This window comes from Ambystoma mexicanum, chromosome 6q (assembly GCF_040938575.1).
Source record: "Ambystoma mexicanum isolate Mex_15411 chromosome 6q, UKY_AmexF1_1, whole genome shotgun sequence".
Classification (NCBI taxonomy): domain Eukaryota; kingdom Metazoa; phylum Chordata; class Amphibia; order Caudata; family Ambystomatidae; genus Ambystoma; species Ambystoma mexicanum.
The window spans coordinates 192,832,565-192,851,906 of NC_090937.1; the positions used below are offsets into that span (position 1 = coordinate 192,832,565).

Below are 19,342 nucleotides of genomic sequence, written 5' to 3' on the forward strand. Positions count from 1 at the left end.
TGGGAGCTGCCCTCTGTCAGTTGTGAGTCATTTATTTGTATGTATTTTTATTTATTTTTACCTCCTTTGCGTAGTACGTAAATCCCAGCCTAGGAATTGTGTGATATCCTTTAGAAAAGTTGAGGAATATGTTTGTTGTCTCTTCAGGTGCTTTGTAAGTTGCACATTTTGTATTTAAAGAAGTTGCTGGGACAGACCTTTGATTTGTTGCATTCCTAATGCTGACTAACCTCATATCTGAACTGTTGAAGCATTAGCCTGAGTCCTCGTGCAGATTTATATAAAATATGAATTCTTCTGTTTACTAACAGAAAGCACGCCTTTACTGGTCATAAGGTCACCCTCAGCAAGAAAAACGCACAGACATTATTTTATCAATGGACTATTTAATATTGCCAGATCACCTCTCTAGACTCAAAAGGAGCGGCTCCCCCTTGGAGAGCAGGGACGAATACCCTTGATTCGTCACAACCCCAGTCATTCCAGCATGTCTTTTTGAGTCTGGTTTTCAAGATGTGCATCCTGTGAGTGTCCTTTCCTGGTGTCGGACCTGCACCACTTTGTTTGGAGTCCCTCATTGCCGAGCACCGGTGGGACATGTGTGACACACTTACACAATGGAGGGTGATTTCTTTCCCTAGATCTCCTCCACAACGTATGAAGAATTTCACTGGTAAGGCGGATTGGGCAAGCAAGATAAGTGGGCCTTTGTTTCCCGGGGCACTGCTCTGCTAAGGGGGGTTGTGGGGGGGGGCAGTCCTCCGTCCCTTCAGCAAAGTCTTTGCACCATACTGTAGGGCTTTATTTACTTGCACAAAGGGGTATGAAAGTCCTAACACCCTGCACAGGCCTTAGGCATGGAGGGATCCTTCACCTCTGCATGTACTGAGGGACACACTAGTTCAGTTACTAGACTCGAGACGGGACACCTTTACACTTCAGGACTACCTGTGGTCCTTCCAATGGCCCAAAGCTTACAGAGAAGCATCTTGAAGTCCAGTGTGCTACCATAGGTCTTCTCCAAAAGGTTTTATGGAACCTGGGAACAATGGCTGTTCTCTAGGGTGAGATGAAGAGGGCGGAGGACGCACTGAGGAGCGGAGTGCTGGGCAGTAGGTGGCAGAATTGAAGCAGAATGCAGGTGAGGTATTTGGGAAAGAGTTATGCCAGGTGTGTGTATGTAGTGCAGTGAGAGTGGTGGGCTGCGTAAAAGGTGTGAGAAAGGAAGATCGAGATAGGGAGAGGTGTAGGAAGGAGTTTGAGTGAAAGCAAGAGAAAGTGTATATGGTGGGGAGGAAGTGAAGATAGTGCAAGACGATAGTGTCGAAGTGGTGAGGAGGGTGGAGTGAAGCAGTGAGGGTGTGAAGTTAGTGGTAAGAGGAAGTGGTAAGGTATGGATAGAGCGTGTCAAGGGGTGCAGGGCGAATGTAAGGGAGGGAGTATAAGACGACCCAAGGAAGTATGAAGGGAGAGGAGATGGTGAGAAGTAAAGGGGGAGTAAGATCGGAGTGGAGTGAAAGGGAGCGACTGAAGGTGAGACTGAACCAGTGCGTCATAAATTGGCATTTTTGCCAAAAACCACATTTTACAATCCCGGGGAGTGTTATAGGGCACACCTAGAAACTTGGAGGAGTGACCCAAAAAGGTCAGGCCATTGCCTGTATGCCTGGTCCCCTTGTTCCAGCCCACTGCTATATATTTGACAATCCATACGTTAAACAATCTATTAACATTTAGACGAAACAATCTGCATATCTCAATTGGTTTATGTAAAATAAAACCCCTTAACTTTCTCCCAGTTTCTGTGAACTATTAAGGCCTCCTGTGCAAAACCACACTAAAACCTATTTTTTTGCCTTGTTTTGCAGATGTCTTACTGTATACAGTGACAAACCCTGTGAATTTGGCCCTTCTCCCAAAGGCGAAACTCCCCCTCAGCCCCCTTTCTCCTTTCCTGTACCTGTGAGGCTAGGGAGCTGAGCCTGCTCAAAAACACCCTCCCTAGGGTTTGAGGCAAATGGCACCTCACTGTGCGAGACTCACCCTTTGGGGACAAGGACTCCTATTCCTGTGAGGTACTCTAAAACCTTCCAACAGTATCTCTTTATACACATCTAGTAAAGAAATGTGCAAAGAAAATATAAGTATGTAATATTGCCATCAGGAAACTGTGATTTCTTCTCTAAAAGAAAAATCACTGTTTACTGGGACGAGGAGGAGAGAAGGCAAAACTGAGAGAAAGGAATATGAGACTGTGTCACAGCGAAGTCCCACGGCTACGTAATAAAGGGAAAGGGAGGAGACTGGAGAAAGGGAGAGGAAGCCTGTGAGTTACGAATTGGCTCACTAGCTTACACAGATGAGTCTGGACATGCAGCATCCCGTGGCTGAGGGGAAACTGCAGAAGTAGACCCACAGCGTCTGGGAAAACCAGAGGGAAGAGAGGCCATTGCAGACACAAGGTGTCCTTACTCTGAGAGAAAGAGAACATGACCACAACAGCAGTGGTGGACCAGAGGTAGGTCCACTGAACAAAACCGATACCGCTCTGCTAAGGCGGAACTTACTGGCAAACGGGATGCGGAAGATCCTGTTTGGGCAGCAACATGAAGAAAAAGCAGCAGAAGAATCACAAGAGGCTAACCTGAACAACCAGAACACTGAGAGAAGGTCTCACCTGAATAATAAACCCAGTGACATTCTCCCTGAACACTGCAGGTAACTGGGAAAACTGGACACCCGTGAGGGGAGACAGGGGATCCTTACTGGAATGCTCCTACTTGTCCCATTCAAGATAAAGCATTGGTATTTTAAGAGGTGAATGAGAATCTTTATTGGGGTACTCGTCCCAGTCAAGAAGAAATCCTTGATACTCGCAAAAAAATAGAAGCGGGAACAAGCCTCACGACTGGAGTGTTCATATTGGAATGAAACCAGACAAAGCAACTATAATTAAAGAAGAGAGGTATCATAGAAAAGAAAATCCTGAAGAGAAGGCTGAAACAAAGTAAAAGCAAAGGCCAAAGACATCCGAGACTGAATTATGTACCAAAGACCAGAGAATCCAAAGGGAGACCACCAAGTATTGGATAACGTTAACTTGGAAAAAGAGAAGGATAACTGGAAGTAAAATAAGTCAAATAAAGAAGAAGAAATAGAATAGTCACCAAAGAAAGAAGAATCAGTTACAGTTCTTCAACTTCTGAACTGAATGAATTGATAAAAACAGATACCTGGAACTACTTGAGGGTAGTTTACTGATCTTTTTGGTAAATGTCTTCAGGAGAAGGGAGTCATTCTCCTGTTTCTTTGGTTAATGATAATCGTGGTAGGGTTAGGACAAGTTAGTTTGTACAGTGGACAGATTCTTGGACTCTTACTAATGACTGATGAGCACCTTAGTTAGGTTTGTTAGGTAGTGAAACCACATTAGGTAGTGAAACCACATAGAATATGGAAAGATGGGCATTTTTTTTTTTATATATGAAACTTTCAGTGAGATGTATAATATGAGTCTGTGTCCTTCTTCTGCCCCGAAACAATACACACATGGCTACTGCCAGTTATCTTCTCTTTGGATTTCATATAGGTGTGGTCATGCTCAAATACAGCCTGACATGTTGACATGCATTTAATGCATCTTTTTTACATTTCTCACAAATGCTCATGTAATTTCTATGTGATTGAACATGCAATTTGCATGTTTTAATGCATCCTGCAGAGTCACCAAGCCCCAGCCGAAAACTCCTCCCATGTGGCCAGCGGAAGATGGCTGCTACCTTACCCTAACCGTGAGGGTGGTATCAGGGGGAGGATCACATGGGAGGAGATGACTATCAGGGCGAAAGTGGTGACTCTGCTGGGAGAGGCGCAGTATCCGTCTTCTCAGGATGTCATATTATTCCCACATAACTAATGGCATGTTATCAATGTAAAAGTCCCTCCCATATAACTACCCACAAGATTTGGAAAATCATCTAGACAGGTTAAGGTTTGTGCCTCAGGAGTTCAAGAATTAAATATGAAAACCTTGAATTGTCCTAATTCTGCATTAAGTAGAAGCCCTCACTCTAATGTTAAACCGCAGACTCTTTTCACAACCACCCCTGACTCTAAGAACTCAAGATATAGAACAGTCACCACTAACTATAAAAGACCAATACAATTATGGACTTCAGTACCCATAATGCTTATGATACTGGGACGAAGATGAAGGGCTCAGGCAAAGAAGTTTCAGAATGCCATTTACCAAAAGGTGCAGTCTAGTTGTTAAAGACCAAGTCACCTGTGCTGGACATTTAAATCCCAAAATGAGACACAGCTGAAAGGAGGAGACGAAGCAGAACATGGAGATGGCATAGTTGAAGCAGTGGCTTTCCACATTGAATGAACTGCTCCAGAGAAAAGAACGCCCGCTGATGCCGTCGCTGATGGTGAAGGTGAGCAACATTGCAGCGGATGTGCAGCTTGTGGAGAAAGAGCCCAGCTGATAGAGACGTGCTCTCAACTCAGCACACAGCGTGCCAGTGAGAGAGAAACTGCGGAAGATCAACAGGAGACCGACATGCAGCTCACCGAAGGTAGGCGGAAGCAGGAGAGAGAGAGCGGACAGGACACCGGAGGTGTGCCGCAACAGCTGACCGTGAAAAGGAGCTGCTTAACAAAGCGGCGAGTTGGCCAGATGCAAATAGAACTGGAAAAATGGGGCTCTTTTGCACTAATTACGCTGACGACTTTTAGTTGTCCCTGGAGATCAGCGGGAACTATGCAGTGGACCAGGGAAAGTTGAACTATGTCTACCAGGCCATTAAAAAATTGGATGTCGAACAACTGGTTATGCTTAAATGCAGCCAAGATGGATCTAATGCTATATGGGTCATAACATGCTCGGGCTAGCTTCGACCAGCTTTGTGGTTGGGGGCAGTCGGATAGCAATCACTTACCAAGTGAAAACCCCAGGCACCCACATGGAGGCCAGCCTGAACGCTGGTGCTCATGTGGAAGCGATTGTAAAAAGCACCAATTATCTCGAAGTGCCAAGACCGATCGCTCCCATGGTCTCAAAAGATAACCGGGCTAAGTTAGCCTCGGCAGTGATACTTCTGCGCTTATGGGTGAGGCTAATAAAGAAGCTATTCAGAAATTATAAAAAGTACAAAATGCTGCAGTACGTATTGTGCACCAGATGAGTCGAAATGAACCGACATCCGCAGCCCGGAGGGAGCTGCATTGGCTATCTGTCTCAGAGAGGATTCTGTTTAAACTGTTGACACACTGTCGGCACAGGCCTGGAAGGAGCTGCCTGAGGCTTTCCGTAAGGAGAACCATCTGGTCTTTAGGAAATTGTTAAAGACAGACTGCTCAAGTAAATCATTGTATGACATAGGCCGGCCCGCTACTGTCTTCCATTGTACGTGACTGCGCCTGGACGCCCTCGAGCTTTGGCGCTGTAGAAATATATATTAACATAACAAATGCTGACCTCGGGGCGTACCGCATTAAATTATTACAACCTTACAATTTTGAATACCATACCGAGCAAGTAATGAAATGGAGCAGAAGTGGCACAAGCGTAAATTCCCTTATAGGGGACTACAATTGGGGAAGCTCATAACCAGCGTTGCCAACAGGCTGTGAGAACCACAATAAAACATCGAAGGCATAAATCCCCTTTTAGGAGATGTACATTGGCAAAATCTTATATCCCACTTTGGCATCAGCCAAGAGATTGTGAAACCATACAGAGGCGACAAGGACCATACTCTCCCTTTTTGGGATGTTAACTGTGGGAAACATGTAACCCAAACTGCCAACAAGCAGTTAGACACTTTGAGAATAATTCTTGTGTATCAAGTTCTCTGTTTGGGGAAAACTCTAACAAACATTACCAAGAGACTATAAGAAAAGGCAGTTATTGTTCAGCGCTCCTTCCAAGAGACATTGGTGTATAGAATCTTGGAATCCATATTGCCACCAAGTTTGATTGTAGTTGCAGGAGTTTTCTTCTACCAGGAAAGGGAAAATTGTAGTTACGATACTGTGGAAGTATACTCGCAGATCAGGCAGAGACTGAATTGGCGCTCTAGATTCTTTCTTGAACCCCTTCACTGCAGTCTCCCGAATACAGGGTGACCTTTTTCGCTAGACACCCCCCATCTGTTTGTAGTACAGACAGGAGAGTAATTGGAGTAAAAGAGCAGTTTACCACCTGGTAAGCGCCAAGCTGTAAAGAAGAAAAAATGAAGGTTAAGTACGAGGAATTGATGATGAGATGGAATGGTAACCGGACGAACCTGCTAGCTAAAGCACTATTCCTTTATCCTATGTTATAGTAGAATTGCTCTGTCTTCATCCTCACTGAGGGCAGTAGATGGAGACTTTCACAATAGGAGTGGAAATGAGACCAGCAAGTAATGAATATCCAGGAAAAACTAGGAGGATAAAATAACAAAAGGGAAGGTTAGTAAGGACCTACGCTGAACAGCACGAGGACGCTATAACGACTATTCAGAACACCAGAACTCAGCAGAGCATCTTTTCCTGTGAGGTGTCCTCAAAGTTCCGTTCACAGGAACAATAAACAAAAATAAAGGAAATATCTGAGTAACTCCAAGGCCAAAGGTCATCCAAAATTCAGTCCAATGATGCAGTCCGGAGTTGGTTCTAAGTGTGCTGGATATAGGATTTCCACAGAATATGAAGGGTAAGGAAAGTGCAGTTCACCGCGGGACGGCAATGAGCCAGGAAAACATTGCAGTGGGACAGCAAAGTGATGAAATCTGTTTGCTGTGAGACGGCAATGAAGTAGGAAGCAAGATGCCGCAAGACAGCAAGGTGAAGAGAATGCTTGCTGCAGGAAGGCACTGAAGCAGAGAGTGTTTTCCAAGGGACGGCAAGGTGGAGAGTGTCTGTTTGCCGTGGGGCAGTCGAAGAATCGGGAAACAGTTGCCGCGGGACGGCAAGGAAGGTCCAACAATAGAAAAGCAGTCGGACGAAGAAAAGGACAACAGCTGAGCAGGAACTAACAGCTCGAGGGCATCGGTGTTCACTTCAATTGGAAGCACCAATACCCAGAAGTGTTTCATTTTTATCCGGAAGTACATTAGGCTTGCGTAAGCTCCTTGCGTCAGGTAACCATAGCAACAATGGACCTTACGCGAGGGAACGGCTGCAGACTAAATATGTCCAGCATGTTGCCTCAAGCACCACAGCAACTGCCACCTGTGCCATACGGAAAAGGGAAGCCCAAACCGTTCGCCATGCAGGCAAGGTGTGACATGCTGATAGGTGTTGGACATTTTGGAAAGACAATTGCTTTGGTTTTTATCTTGTGTTGTGAAAGAGACATTTTCCTTTCCAAGAAGGATACTATGGAAAACCCCAGTTGTTTTGAATTGTGAACAAACATTGCGGTAAAGATTGCTGTGTCAAAGTTTTGTTGTACTAAAATTAGCCATGCGTTCCGTATAATTTTGTTGTCTGTATTAATGTGAGGGTCAGACCTTTTGGGCACTAGGTCACTTCTTTATTTTTAGTTTGCTAGGCAAGGGATATCCTTGTTAGAATAGGGTAAGATAGGTGTTTATCCCACCCTTTTGTATTTAATAAATAGCAAACTTTGAGCAACCTTGACCTTTGTGTCCTGTCTCGCTTTTCTGATTCCTCGCAATGTGTTCTGCACTTAAAATGTAGCAGAACCCACTACTGTGGATGAGTACCCCATAGAATGTCTGAGTCCCAAATGTGGTCAGGCTGTCAGATAGTCAGCAGCCTAGCAATCCACGGCACATCTGAATACTGTGTACGGTTACTCTCATGTCACCACACCAATCATCTCTGTTAATAATTGAAAAGTCATTTCAAATTCTAAATACTCTTTGCACGCAATGTAATGCTATTTTGATGTTATTTCTGTTCAGACTACGGTCTGCCAATTGACCATTAACCACACAGTGCTTCGAAGCCGTACCAGTAGCAGCAGAGGGCTATATAAATATCGGATAACACAAATGTTGTGACACAATGGTAAAACATGTGGCCTCTGTAGTCTTTCTGTACAGCTGGTCCTATAGACTTTTATCTTGACAGTAAAAACAAAAACACCCATCCTCTTGGCCCCAGTCAAGCAATCGATTTGGAAATTGGGTTAGTGGTCAGCAATTGTAGTAAAACATTGAAGGGGTTAGGCATGCTTAATTTGATGCAGGGGCATGTGTGGCAGACATGTCTTGCAAATTTCGACCTGTAACATTGTTAGGTTTTTAGGTACCATGTAGAAGGTGGCACTATTCACACATGTGGCAATGGCCTACTGTGGCATGAATGCCTTAATAACAATCGGTACGGGTAGTTTTGAAAATGGTGAGGGATGCTTTTCTATATTGCCAGGATTTTTTACAATGTAATTATCTGAGCATGTGTTGATTTTGAAACGCCATGTACAATCATTTTCAATATTATTGTCCAGAAACAAATGGTGAAATGTGAAACATGAAGGAAGCCATTTTACTTCAAATGGATAGCCAATGATAATTACCTTGAAATATTCTTAATCAATACATTGTTTTCATAGGTATACTTTGGCACTTCGCATCCAAGATCGTACATCTCGGCCAATGTAACAGGGTTCAAGTGTGTTACAGGCATGTCCTGCTTAATGCGCAAGGAGGTATTGGACCAAGCTGGTGGGCTGATAGCTTTTGCACAGTACATTGCTGAAGATTATTTCATGGCCAAGGCAATAGCAGACCGGTAAGACCACATGCCATTCTCTTCCATTTCCATTCCTTCAGGGTTTTCATGTTTGTATTTCTACACATTGATGATCTGGTGTCCTTCAAACACTGCAATGTCCATGAGACTAGAATGTCATTTCTATACAAGGCGTTCTTGTTTTTGACTGAATTTTTGTTTTCTGTGTATAAAATCAGTTGAATTCCAAGTATTAAGAGCATGTTACGTGTTGGTTATTTCTGCACTTAAAGTGGGCTGCATCAATATTTGTATGACTTGATCCTGTGGAAATGTTTGGGAGAGGTGCATGAGTCAATGACATGAATGTAACTTAACATGGTATTGACAACCATGTTCTGACTCAAAATGCATAAACCTTACAGCCTTGTGTTTCTTCTATACTTTGAAATACTTATGTATAAAGAACCAATCGACTGGAGAAGCTGTTGTTGGAAAGGAGTTAGCGCCTTCCTTCACCCCCAAGCGCTTTAGAATTAGGCAAGACTTAATTTTGACTACTTCTAGGCACTACAAGGGACCAGGGGGGGAGGCGGGGCACTGGGAAAGCTCTCTCATACAAATATAATCATACAGACATGGGCAGGCACTAAAAGAAGGCAGTTATTTAAATATGAGGTGCAAATAACTATTAGCTGAATATATTTGTTGATGTTAACCCAATGTAGTTCTAAAATCTCAAAGAACGATAGACTCAAGCTCTCTGCCGGGAAGAATGCAGCCTGTGCTAAAAACGGATCACAGGGCTCATGCAGTGTAGCGTCACTAAGGCTGGCAGAGCAGCATGAAGTAACTCAGCAGCTGTCTGTCAAAAGCCCATGCATGCTAAAAGGGGATTTTAAAATGCTCAATGCACAACATGCAGAATTACGAAAACCATTTTTAAAAGAAATTACCGGACTGTAGAGTTCTTTGCCCCCATCCTCATTTCTATAAAGAATAAAGGTTTTCTCCATGCAAGATAGACTCTTGGCCTTACTTCCCCTGAGGGGTGTACTTTACTCTGGTCTGAGCGTGATTAGGGGCACCATTTTAATTGGGGATACCCCTGTAAGTTGGGCTACCCTTACACTGTGCACAGTATTCCATATTAGTCTTATCATTTTGTTGCCTAAGGGTTTTTATAGTAGATTGCTGTATAGTTCCTAGCTAGACTGTTTGTCTCCCAATGCAAGGTCCCCATAATTAGAGGTAGGCCAAACCTGCCGAATGGTGTTCAAATTGCTCAGAAACAAGTAAAATCTTCAGGAGAAAGACTGTTTACTAGCATTCTTTTTAATATTCCTATGTGTTTAGAAAGCAAGTAATTGACATATCAACGTTACCCTTAATGCTCCTCACATTCATCTCTCAATACCCTGATGCTACCTCACGTACCTTGCCTCAGCTGCCTTTGGGTGTTTGTAGGCCTCAGTGGACACATGGTCCTTCCATAGTTGAACAAATTAATGGTAGGGGTTGCACAGAGAATTCTGCTCCTCTAGGGGACAGAGAGCCTCCACCTGTTGAAGTGTCTCGTCTTGGAGGCTTTCCTATAAAAACAACGTGTCTGGATGCTTGCTTCTCTCTCCAGCCAGCAACTAAGTTCACCTGCTATGTCAAAAAATGAAAAGCTCGGTCAGTATGGCAGCTGTTTTTCTAGTATAGTGCCTAGGTGCTAAACCTGCCTGCCTCATTGGCTCCAATCATTGATCAGTTTTTCATTAGAGCAGGTTTTCTTCTCTTTAGTTAGAACATGCGGAATCCAGCCTCTAGCCAAAAGCAAGGGGACAGTCGAGGCAAGACCTGTGAGGTTCGTCCAGGAGCAGGAGCTGTAAGGCACTTTGTAAATGCTGGGTGTTGTTGTCATAATGCTTGCTGTAGTGAAGTGGCCACGGAACAGGCATTCTGGGCAGGGGTAAGGGGAGGGGAGGTGAGGTGTCCCCTGTCCTGGCTTTGTCGAAAAACCTATATTTGTTTTTTGCATCTAGAGTTTGGGTTTACTAGTTGTTTGTAAATTGCCCAAGCATGTTGAGGTGGCAACAAGAACTTTGGATGCACTGAATGTTAAAGAGCACAACAGGTGTACATGTGTGCCTTTCTTTTTTTTGTCCTTGAACCTGAATGCCCTTCATGCTGGTGAGTGAACCACCAGGCCGAGCAAACTCGAGCACTGCCACCTACCTTCTCAGTTATCCGACCCATGAAGAGTGTCAGTTGAAGCTTTCGCTGCCACTTTCTCACTCCCTCGTCTCCCTTCGGCTGACTCACACCCTGACACAGCCCTTTCTATGCTCCACTCTCCTATATCTGATACTCTTGCCCCTGTCATGAGGATCTGCTTGAAGCCCAAAGCTAAGTGCAACTCCTGGGGTGACTCAGACCTCATCACGCTTAAACATGAGTGCAGGTTGGCAGAGGAAATGGCGTGCTTCCTGTACATCCTCTGACAAACTGGCCTGCCGCCTGCTCCAAAGGTAATACCGGTTCTCTGTCTGCACTAAGAAGAGAGCCCACATCCAAGCCTGCGTCTCTGCGGCATCCAACAACTCAGCCGAACTCTTTGAAATCTGCAAGGAGCTGGTCAATCCTGCTGCAGTCTCCACCTCTCCTGTCCCCTTGCAGGCCCTCTGCACGGCCCTGGCTTCTCATTTCATCTCTAAAACTCAGGATATCCTGTCCCCTCTCTTCCTCCCCTCCCCTCCCCCTCCCCTCTCTTCCTCTGGCCCTTCCGTGGCCACCTCTCCTTCTCTGCCTTCCCCTGTTCTCCCCAGACGAAGTCACCCGACAAGTCTGATCTATGAAAGTCTCATCCAAACAGGTTCTCCCCTGTTCCTCTAAAGCCATCAAGGACCACATTGACACCCTGGCTACTGCTTTGGCTCACTTCTGCAAGCGCTCCTTCGCCACTGGAGTCTTCCCTTCCCTCCTGAAGCACTCCCTTGTAAACCCTCTTAAGAAACCCTATGCCGACCCCTCCTGCCCTGCCAACTACCACCCAATCTCCATCACTCCTTTCCTGGGCAAACTCCTGGAAAAGCTGGCCATCTCCCAGCTTAATCTTCACACTGAATTGGTTGGTTGTCTCCATGACCATCAGCCTGGCTTCAGAGTTGCCAGAAGCACGGAAACTGCTCTCCTGAACTTCCGTGAAGACCTGCTTTACAACCTTGACTCAAATACCCTGTGTCCTCCTCTTACTTGATCCCTCTTCTGCCTTTGACACGGTCAACCATGCCATCCTGCTCAACCGTTTCCGTGATAATCTGGGTATCACCGATCAGGCCCTGGCTTGGCTGACCTCTTTCCTCTCTGGACAACCCTCACAGGTCCAACTGGGGTCCTATCTCTAGCTCTACACGTGGTGTTCCCCAGGGGGTCTAACCTCTCTCCCTTGCTGTTCAACCAATACCTGGCCCTTCTTGCCCACGCATTGCCGCTCTCTGCCCCAACTTTCAGTGCTATGCGGACGACACTCGGCTCATTTTCAGGCTCCCTTCCGCCACCTCTTCTCATTCTCATCTCTGACTGCCTGTCCACTATCCAGGAGTGGTGTGCTGCCAATGATCTTTGCCTTGATGCCAGTAAGACTGAGATTCTCATTGGTGCACCTGCTCCCTCCTTTCCTGTCACACTCTGGCCGGCCGCTCTTGGCCCTCTTCCTTCTCCCACTTGTGAGGCTATAAACCTCGGTCATCTTCAACTCCACTCTCTCCTTCTCTGCTCACATCACTGACGTCTCTAAGAAGTCATACTACCAGCTGCACCTCCTCAGAGGTACTCTTCCTTTCCTCTCCTTCCCCCAGAAGCTCACTGTCTCCAGAGCTCTGGTTCTCTCTAGGCTGGACTACTGTAACAGCCGCTTTCTAAATCTGCCTGCTTCTACTCTCCGCCCACTGCAACTCATCCAGAACAGGACTGCGAGACTTGACCTTGGCCTCAAGCCCAGGGATTGTATCTCTCCAGGACTGAAATCTCTGCACTGGCTCCCAGTGGCTGCGAGGATTACGTTTAAAGCCCTCTGCATTGTCCACAAGGCCTTCTGGGGCCTGGGGCTTGGGTACCTCCAACGCTCCCTTCCTAAATACCTTCCTACTTGAGCTTGTCGCTCCTCCGCCTCAAACTCCCTCAGGGCCAGTCGCTTCAAGCAACGAGTTGGTGGTAGATCTTTCTTCGGCCTCCCTCTGGAACTGCCTCCCTGCCTCCCTGAAACTTGAGAACCATCTCCGGTTCCGGACACACCTCAAGACCTTCTTTGCTTCTGCCTTCTCTCCTGCTCTCCCCTGCTTAATTCCAGACTGAAACTGCACTGGTCACCTGGCTGCCCTCTGATCTGAGGCCCAAGCTCGCTCCCTGCCAGCTGCACACCTGCACTCCCTCCCGGGCAACCCCTGCACACAGGGGCTGTTTTTCTGTATCCCTACAGTCCCCACCAGCTCCTGACACTTGATGTCTGCACTTACTCTTGCACTTGCCACTAGCTGGCTGCACTTTTTGCTCTGTTGTATTTATTGTATTTATTCTTTACTGTTGATCCTGTGTATGGCACTGCCCCTCTCCCTTCCCCTGCACTTACCCTCTTGCCCCTCCCCTGCACTTGCGTGATCTCCATGTCACCGGGCCTAGTAAGATCAGTGTCTTTGTCTTCCCTCTGTCCCCCCTCCCTTGCGTATAGGCGTGTTATAAATATCATATCATATGATCCCTATTTCCCTGGGGAATTGTAAAGCTTTGCTACACATTTGATCTTTTCTTGAAAACAGATTGTGAAGGTGGAAAATCTTCTTGGGGCAGAGAGGTTTAGGTGGACGCCACCAGAGGGCTCAAGATATTCTGCAGATGGTCACCAAGTTTCAAAATGCCCAACGTCTCCCAGCCTTCAACTTTTTGAGGTTGCTAGGCCTCATGGCATCCTGCATCTTCCTTGTGCCAGAGGCTCGCCTGAGAATGAGATCTTTTCAGTGGGCACTGAAGTCAGTGGTCGTAATTCTCAGGGAGAATGACAGATCTCCTCCGGATTCCGGACAAGGTAGCCTGTGACCTTCAATGGTGGGCCTATCCAGAGAACATCTTGACAGGAGAACTGTTTTGGCAACCGTGGCCTGAGATAACAGTATTCAGACGCCTCACTCACGGGGTGGGGAGCCCATGCCAACGATTTGACTATCAGCGGTTGTTGGTCTCCATCGGAGTCCAGACTACACATCAACCTATTGGAGCTGAGAGCGATCAGACTAGCGCTGAAAGCTTTCCTGCCATCAGTACAGGGGAGAAATGTCCTGATAATGACGGACAACACGGTGGCCATGCACTACCTCAACAAAAGATGAGGCGTAGGATCACTGCCAGTGTGCAGAGAGGCGATGCAGCTCTGGTTTTCAGCAATCCAAGAAGGAATCTCTCTATCGGCAGTCCACCTAGCCGGAGAGAAGAACTTGACAGCGGAAGCTCTGAGCAGGCAGAGCAGTCTCCCACGAGTGGAAGCTAGCTCAGGAAGTCCTTCAAGAGATCTTCGCCCTTTGGGGAACCCCTCAGGTGGATCTGTTCGCCACAAGCACCAACAGGAAGTGTGATCTGTTCTGTTCAAGGGAATTTCCCCCGAGAGGAGCTCTAGAAGACGCGTTCGTAGTGGACTGAGAGTTTCCAATCCTTTACGTGTTCCCACCAGTCCCTGTTATTCCTCAAATGATCAGGAGGTTGAGAAGATTCCGGAAAACCATGATCCTAATTGCCCCAGATTGGGCCAGGAGAACGTGTTACCCGGACCTTCTAGATATGTCCATCTGTCCTCCAATCCGTCTTCCACTCAAAGAGAATCTTCTCTCGCAGAAGGGAGGTAAGGTTCTCCATCCAGACACCAGAACCCTCAACCTTCACGCTTGGCTTCTGAAAGGGTGAGGTACAAGGATTGGTGTTGCTTTCGGCCAGAAGGCCAGCAACAAAGTCTTTATACCGCTGCCGTTGGAACAAATTTTGCAGCTGGTGTAGGGAAGAGAATATCAACCCTTTTTCATGTGGTACACCAACGGTGTTATCGTTTCTACTCTACTTGGCAAACTCAGGCCTTCAAGTTGGCACTGTAAAAGGCTATCTCGCAGCGCTTTCTATCTTCAAGCGCACTGCGGAGGAACCATTGTATTTCAAACTTCCTCTAGTGGTACAATTTCTCAAGGGATTAACTAATGTTTATCCTCCAAAACCATTCCAGGTTCCCTTATGGGACTTAAATTTAGTCTTAAAACTTCCTAATGGGCACTCCATTCGAACCACTTCACTCTCTCTTGTGCGCTGAGATTTCTCACGCTTAAAACTGTCCTATTGGTGGCACTAACATCTGCTAGGAGGGTGAGCGAGCTACAAGCTCTCTCCTGTAAACCCCCACATACAATCTTCCACAAGGACAAAGTTGTCCTACAGGTGAAGCCAAATTTCCTCCCAAAGGTGGTTTCTGAATTTCATATTACTCAGAAAATTACCTTGCCTTTGTTCTACCCTCCTCCCCATCCGCGGAAAGAGGAGGAAAAGGCTACATAGCCTGGACCCAAGGCAAGCTCTCAGCTTTTACATCAGCAGAATGGCTAGGATTAGGCAAGCAGACCAACTGTTTGTAGGATACTCTGGTCACAAGTTGGGACTACCCATAACAAAACAAACCATCTCCAGGTGGATTATTTTGGCCATTCTGGAATGTTACAAACTGGCAGGGAAAGAGCCACCCCAAAATCTCAGGGCTCATTCAACCAGGGGTATCGCAGCCTCTTTGGCTCTCCAAAGAGGGGTACCGGCCCGAGACATATGTGCGGCTGCCACATGGTCGTCCGCACATACATTCACAAAATGTTACAATCTGGATTCCTCCACTACTCAAGAGACCAGATTTGGCAAGGCCGTATTACATTCGGTCCATCCCTAAAGGGATACATAACATTCTCACTCCCACCTCTAATTACATGCCACTGCTATGGGAGTCTATCAAAGATAAGGAGTACGTCCGAGGACACAATCCCTTCGAAGAACAAGTTACTTCTTACCTTGTAACGTTCTTTCGACGGGATGTTCCTCCGACGTATTCCTGATCACCCCTCCCATCCATCCCTGCAGTGATACTTCCCTTGTGGTTGCAGTTTACGCTCCTTCAAGGTCAATAACCAATTCAGGCATGACTTTTCTTATGCTACAAAACGGAACTGAGCAACGGATGCAGCCCGTGGCTATTTATGGGCATGATGACGTCGGCGCCGATACGGTGGCCGTCAAGGGACATCAACTCGGCGGACGTCGACGCGCAGCGCCCTCTACAGAAAAAATTTCCGAGGCCAGCAAGCTGGAAACGTATTATCAAAGATAAGGAATTACGTCGGAGGAACATCCCGTCGAAAGAACATTACAAGGTAAGAAGTAACTTGTTGTTCTCACTGAAAGGAGGGTTTCTGTGGGTGCATTAAACATTTGTTTGCCAAGCAAATATCCTATAGAAAATAAAACGTATATCCACTATAACCATCATCATGGTTTTCATAGCTGCCCATGTAGGCTCAGTACTGCATCAGTAAACGTCAGCAAGCTATTTGTTCCTGTAAAAAGAACATGCAAGGTATTTTAAATTTAAACTTTTTGTAGGTCTTTGCTGACAAATTGAATGGATGATGCCACACTTATTAATACATTTCAATTTCACAAATTAACTTATTTACAGCTACAATTTAAAAAAAAAAAAAAAAAAAAAAAAAAAACTTTCAGAAAGCTGCTTAAAAAAACACAGGCAGTCCCATAACAGCACATAGCATGTTGCTATGCAATAGAGGTAGTTCCGAGAGATCATAGTGGGGATGGGGAATGGGTAGGAGTGGACATAGGGATTTGCATGACCATGGGTGGGTAAAGCATCAAGCAGCACCCAAAGACTAAATGTACCTCCTCGCATCCCATCCCTATCTGTACTCTTATGCCAATCCTTTTGGCTGATGAGGTGTTGGTGCAACACCTTAAAGCCAACACGCAGTAACTTCATAGTGATAATGGCACTATTAAGTCCATCAGGCCCCCTCAATAATAATAATTTAGCATTTAGATAGCGCTACGAATCCTCCGGCATCTGAGCGCTGCTTATTATTTCCCTCGGTGTGTGGTGCTCATTTATCGACCTCGGAAGGATGAAAGGCTGAGTTTGGCCCTGCCGGGATTCGAATTTGCGTCTGCATGCTCTGCAAATATCAAAGCGAGTGCTCTACTCGCTGTGCTATCGGACCGGCTAGTCTTCCCAACTTCCCCCATCCCCTAGTGAAAAAGCCAGCATCCTGACACTAATGCTTGCTGTAAAACATGGGGACTGGTAGTGCTATTGGGATGGGTTTTATTGGGGGGAGGGGGGGAGGTGAGGGGGGTGCTACCAGCAAAACTTTAGGAGAGGTTCGGGTATCAGGAATTGATCAATTCTACAGATGCATGATTGCAGCATCTTTACCAGTTTTCTGGCCCACTACAGGAGCAAGTTTTTGAAGGATGGAGCGCTATGGACGAAGAACCTGAAAGACCTTTTGGATAATTTCTTTATATTTTAGTGATTTTAGCTTGGCTGTGGACTGTTTGCCCAAAAGTGTGCCTCCAGATGTGGAGTGTTTCATGGGAATTGTTTTAAATGTGTCCTACTGTATCTACTGAACCACTCCTCCTGGACTTCTAAAATGGTGTTCGTACAGCATGTTGGCCTGGTCCTATAAGTTAATAACATGTTGGTCATACACCTGACTTCTATGATCAAAGATTTCAATTTGTGTTTTTTTTTAAAAATATTATGCCAAACAATTTCCTTGTGCTTGATTCTTCAAGGTTTGCTATGGCCTTGCATTTTGCACATATGACACCTTGTGCTAACTTTCAAAATTATAATTTCTTTTTCAGAGGTTGGAAATTTGCAATGGCCACACAGGTTGCAATGCAGAACTCTGGTTCATATTCCATTTCACAGTTTCAATCCAGAATGATCAGGTAAATCTTTATTTTATCCGCCTATGCAGTTTTTGCGCCTCAACTTTGAAACTATGGGTTTACTTGTCTAGTTCCCCAAGACAGGCTGGATACTTGAATGTATATTTGTGAAAATACCTCTAAAAGCAACAAGGCCATTAAGACATACCAACACATTTCAACCATGTATACAAATAATATACTAGGCTTAGAGAGACCTTGAAATTCATACTGTACAAAAAAAGCAACACGACCTTTTGCACTTCAATGCGAACAGCATGTTACTTGTTTTCCATTTTCTCATGGACTTATAGTTCTCTTCCTCTAGTTCATGGTGAGCAGCACGCATTCTATTGTTTTGGTGTTTCCTTCTGCAAAAACGTATGTTCCGGTTTGCCCCTAAATAAGTCAAATCCTCTTCTCCAAATAAAAGCAAAATCCAGCAGCCTTCCTTCCAAATAAGGGAAGAAATGTTCATGTTTTATGACTGGTGCTCTGTTATAGCTCAACGTCTAGAGGTAGGCGAGCCAGATAATTTCCAAGATCGAGCTGAGCCATGCGGTCTTGCTTAGCTAATGGAGAAAGCATGAGATGAGCCAGCAAGAGAAGAGATCATGGAGAAAGCATGAGCTGAGCCAGCAAGAGAAGAGATCCATACCTGGACCTCGGCCCCACAACCCATATCTGGCATCCCAATTTTTGCATTGAGGTCCAGCCTGAATTTCAACTTCACACTGCATAGATCGTCATTGCTCTAAATGATCTACATATGTGTAATGTATATACGGCTTCAAATTGCAAAAATATTTTGTTTTATAATGATGACTTGAAAGTACACATCGCATTTTTAAACCAACATGACAAATGCATATTTACCTTATTGTAAATAAAGGTATGGTTGCAACTTTGTTTTCCCACCCTGAATAAAAGTACCAGCATGCAACTTAATATCACACCAACGATACACAACAAAAGGAAAAATGACAAGGTCACCTGCTTAAAGTCCTAGTTTAACAAAGGCATGCAGTATATTGTGCATATTTTGAAGAATATGTGAAATGCAAAAACACTGGTATTCATGTTAAGATGGCATGGAAATGAACTAGACCGTTTTTGAAGTGGGTGGGGAGGCTTATTTTCTGCCTCACTTTGTTTCAGGTACAAACTTGTCTATCCCATTATTATCGGACATTGTTCCCTCTTGGAAGGCATGCCTCCAACAATGCCCTGTTCTCTACTCGCAGCTACCGTACACCTTACTCCTATGTCCCGTCCCCTTTCCTCCATACTTGTGGGACATTCGTCGTTTTGGGACAGGACCGGAGCACTTTTGTAAAAAAAAAAGCATCAAAATGGATATTTTTTTTCCCTATTTTTACTGGGGTACGGCACATCGCCCTTCAGTCCTTTTCTGTGCGCGGTCGGGGCTGGACGCACTAGCATCACCAGGATTTTTTTCTGTTTTCCCTTTGTCCTTCTATCCTGCTCCGGTTCCACGGTCATGCATCTGTCTATGCTGGAGCGTCTGGGATTTGTTTCCTGTTGTTCATGCGAACATCGCTTTGCTAGGGTGGATCCCCATCTCTCTGCTGGAGTGTCTGGGCCCGGACCATCGACTCCCTCTCCATCCGGGTACTCCGTCATC

The 19,342-nt window shown here is 45.6% G+C and overlaps 1 protein-coding gene across 1 annotated transcript in view; it reads left to right on the forward strand.

Moving 5' to 3' along the window:
* The window catches only part of UGCG (UDP-glucose ceramide glucosyltransferase), a 331,832-nt gene that overhangs the window by 229,475 nt on the left and 83,015 nt on the right, over positions 1-19,342 (forward strand). Inside the window, exons 6-7 of the mRNA XM_069630621.1 lie at positions 8,573-8,751; positions 17,632-17,718. Of these exons, the coding sequence (XP_069486722.1) occupies positions 8,573-8,751; positions 17,632-17,718 (266 nt within the window). The remainder of the gene's footprint in view (positions 1-8,572; positions 8,752-17,631; positions 17,719-19,342) is intronic.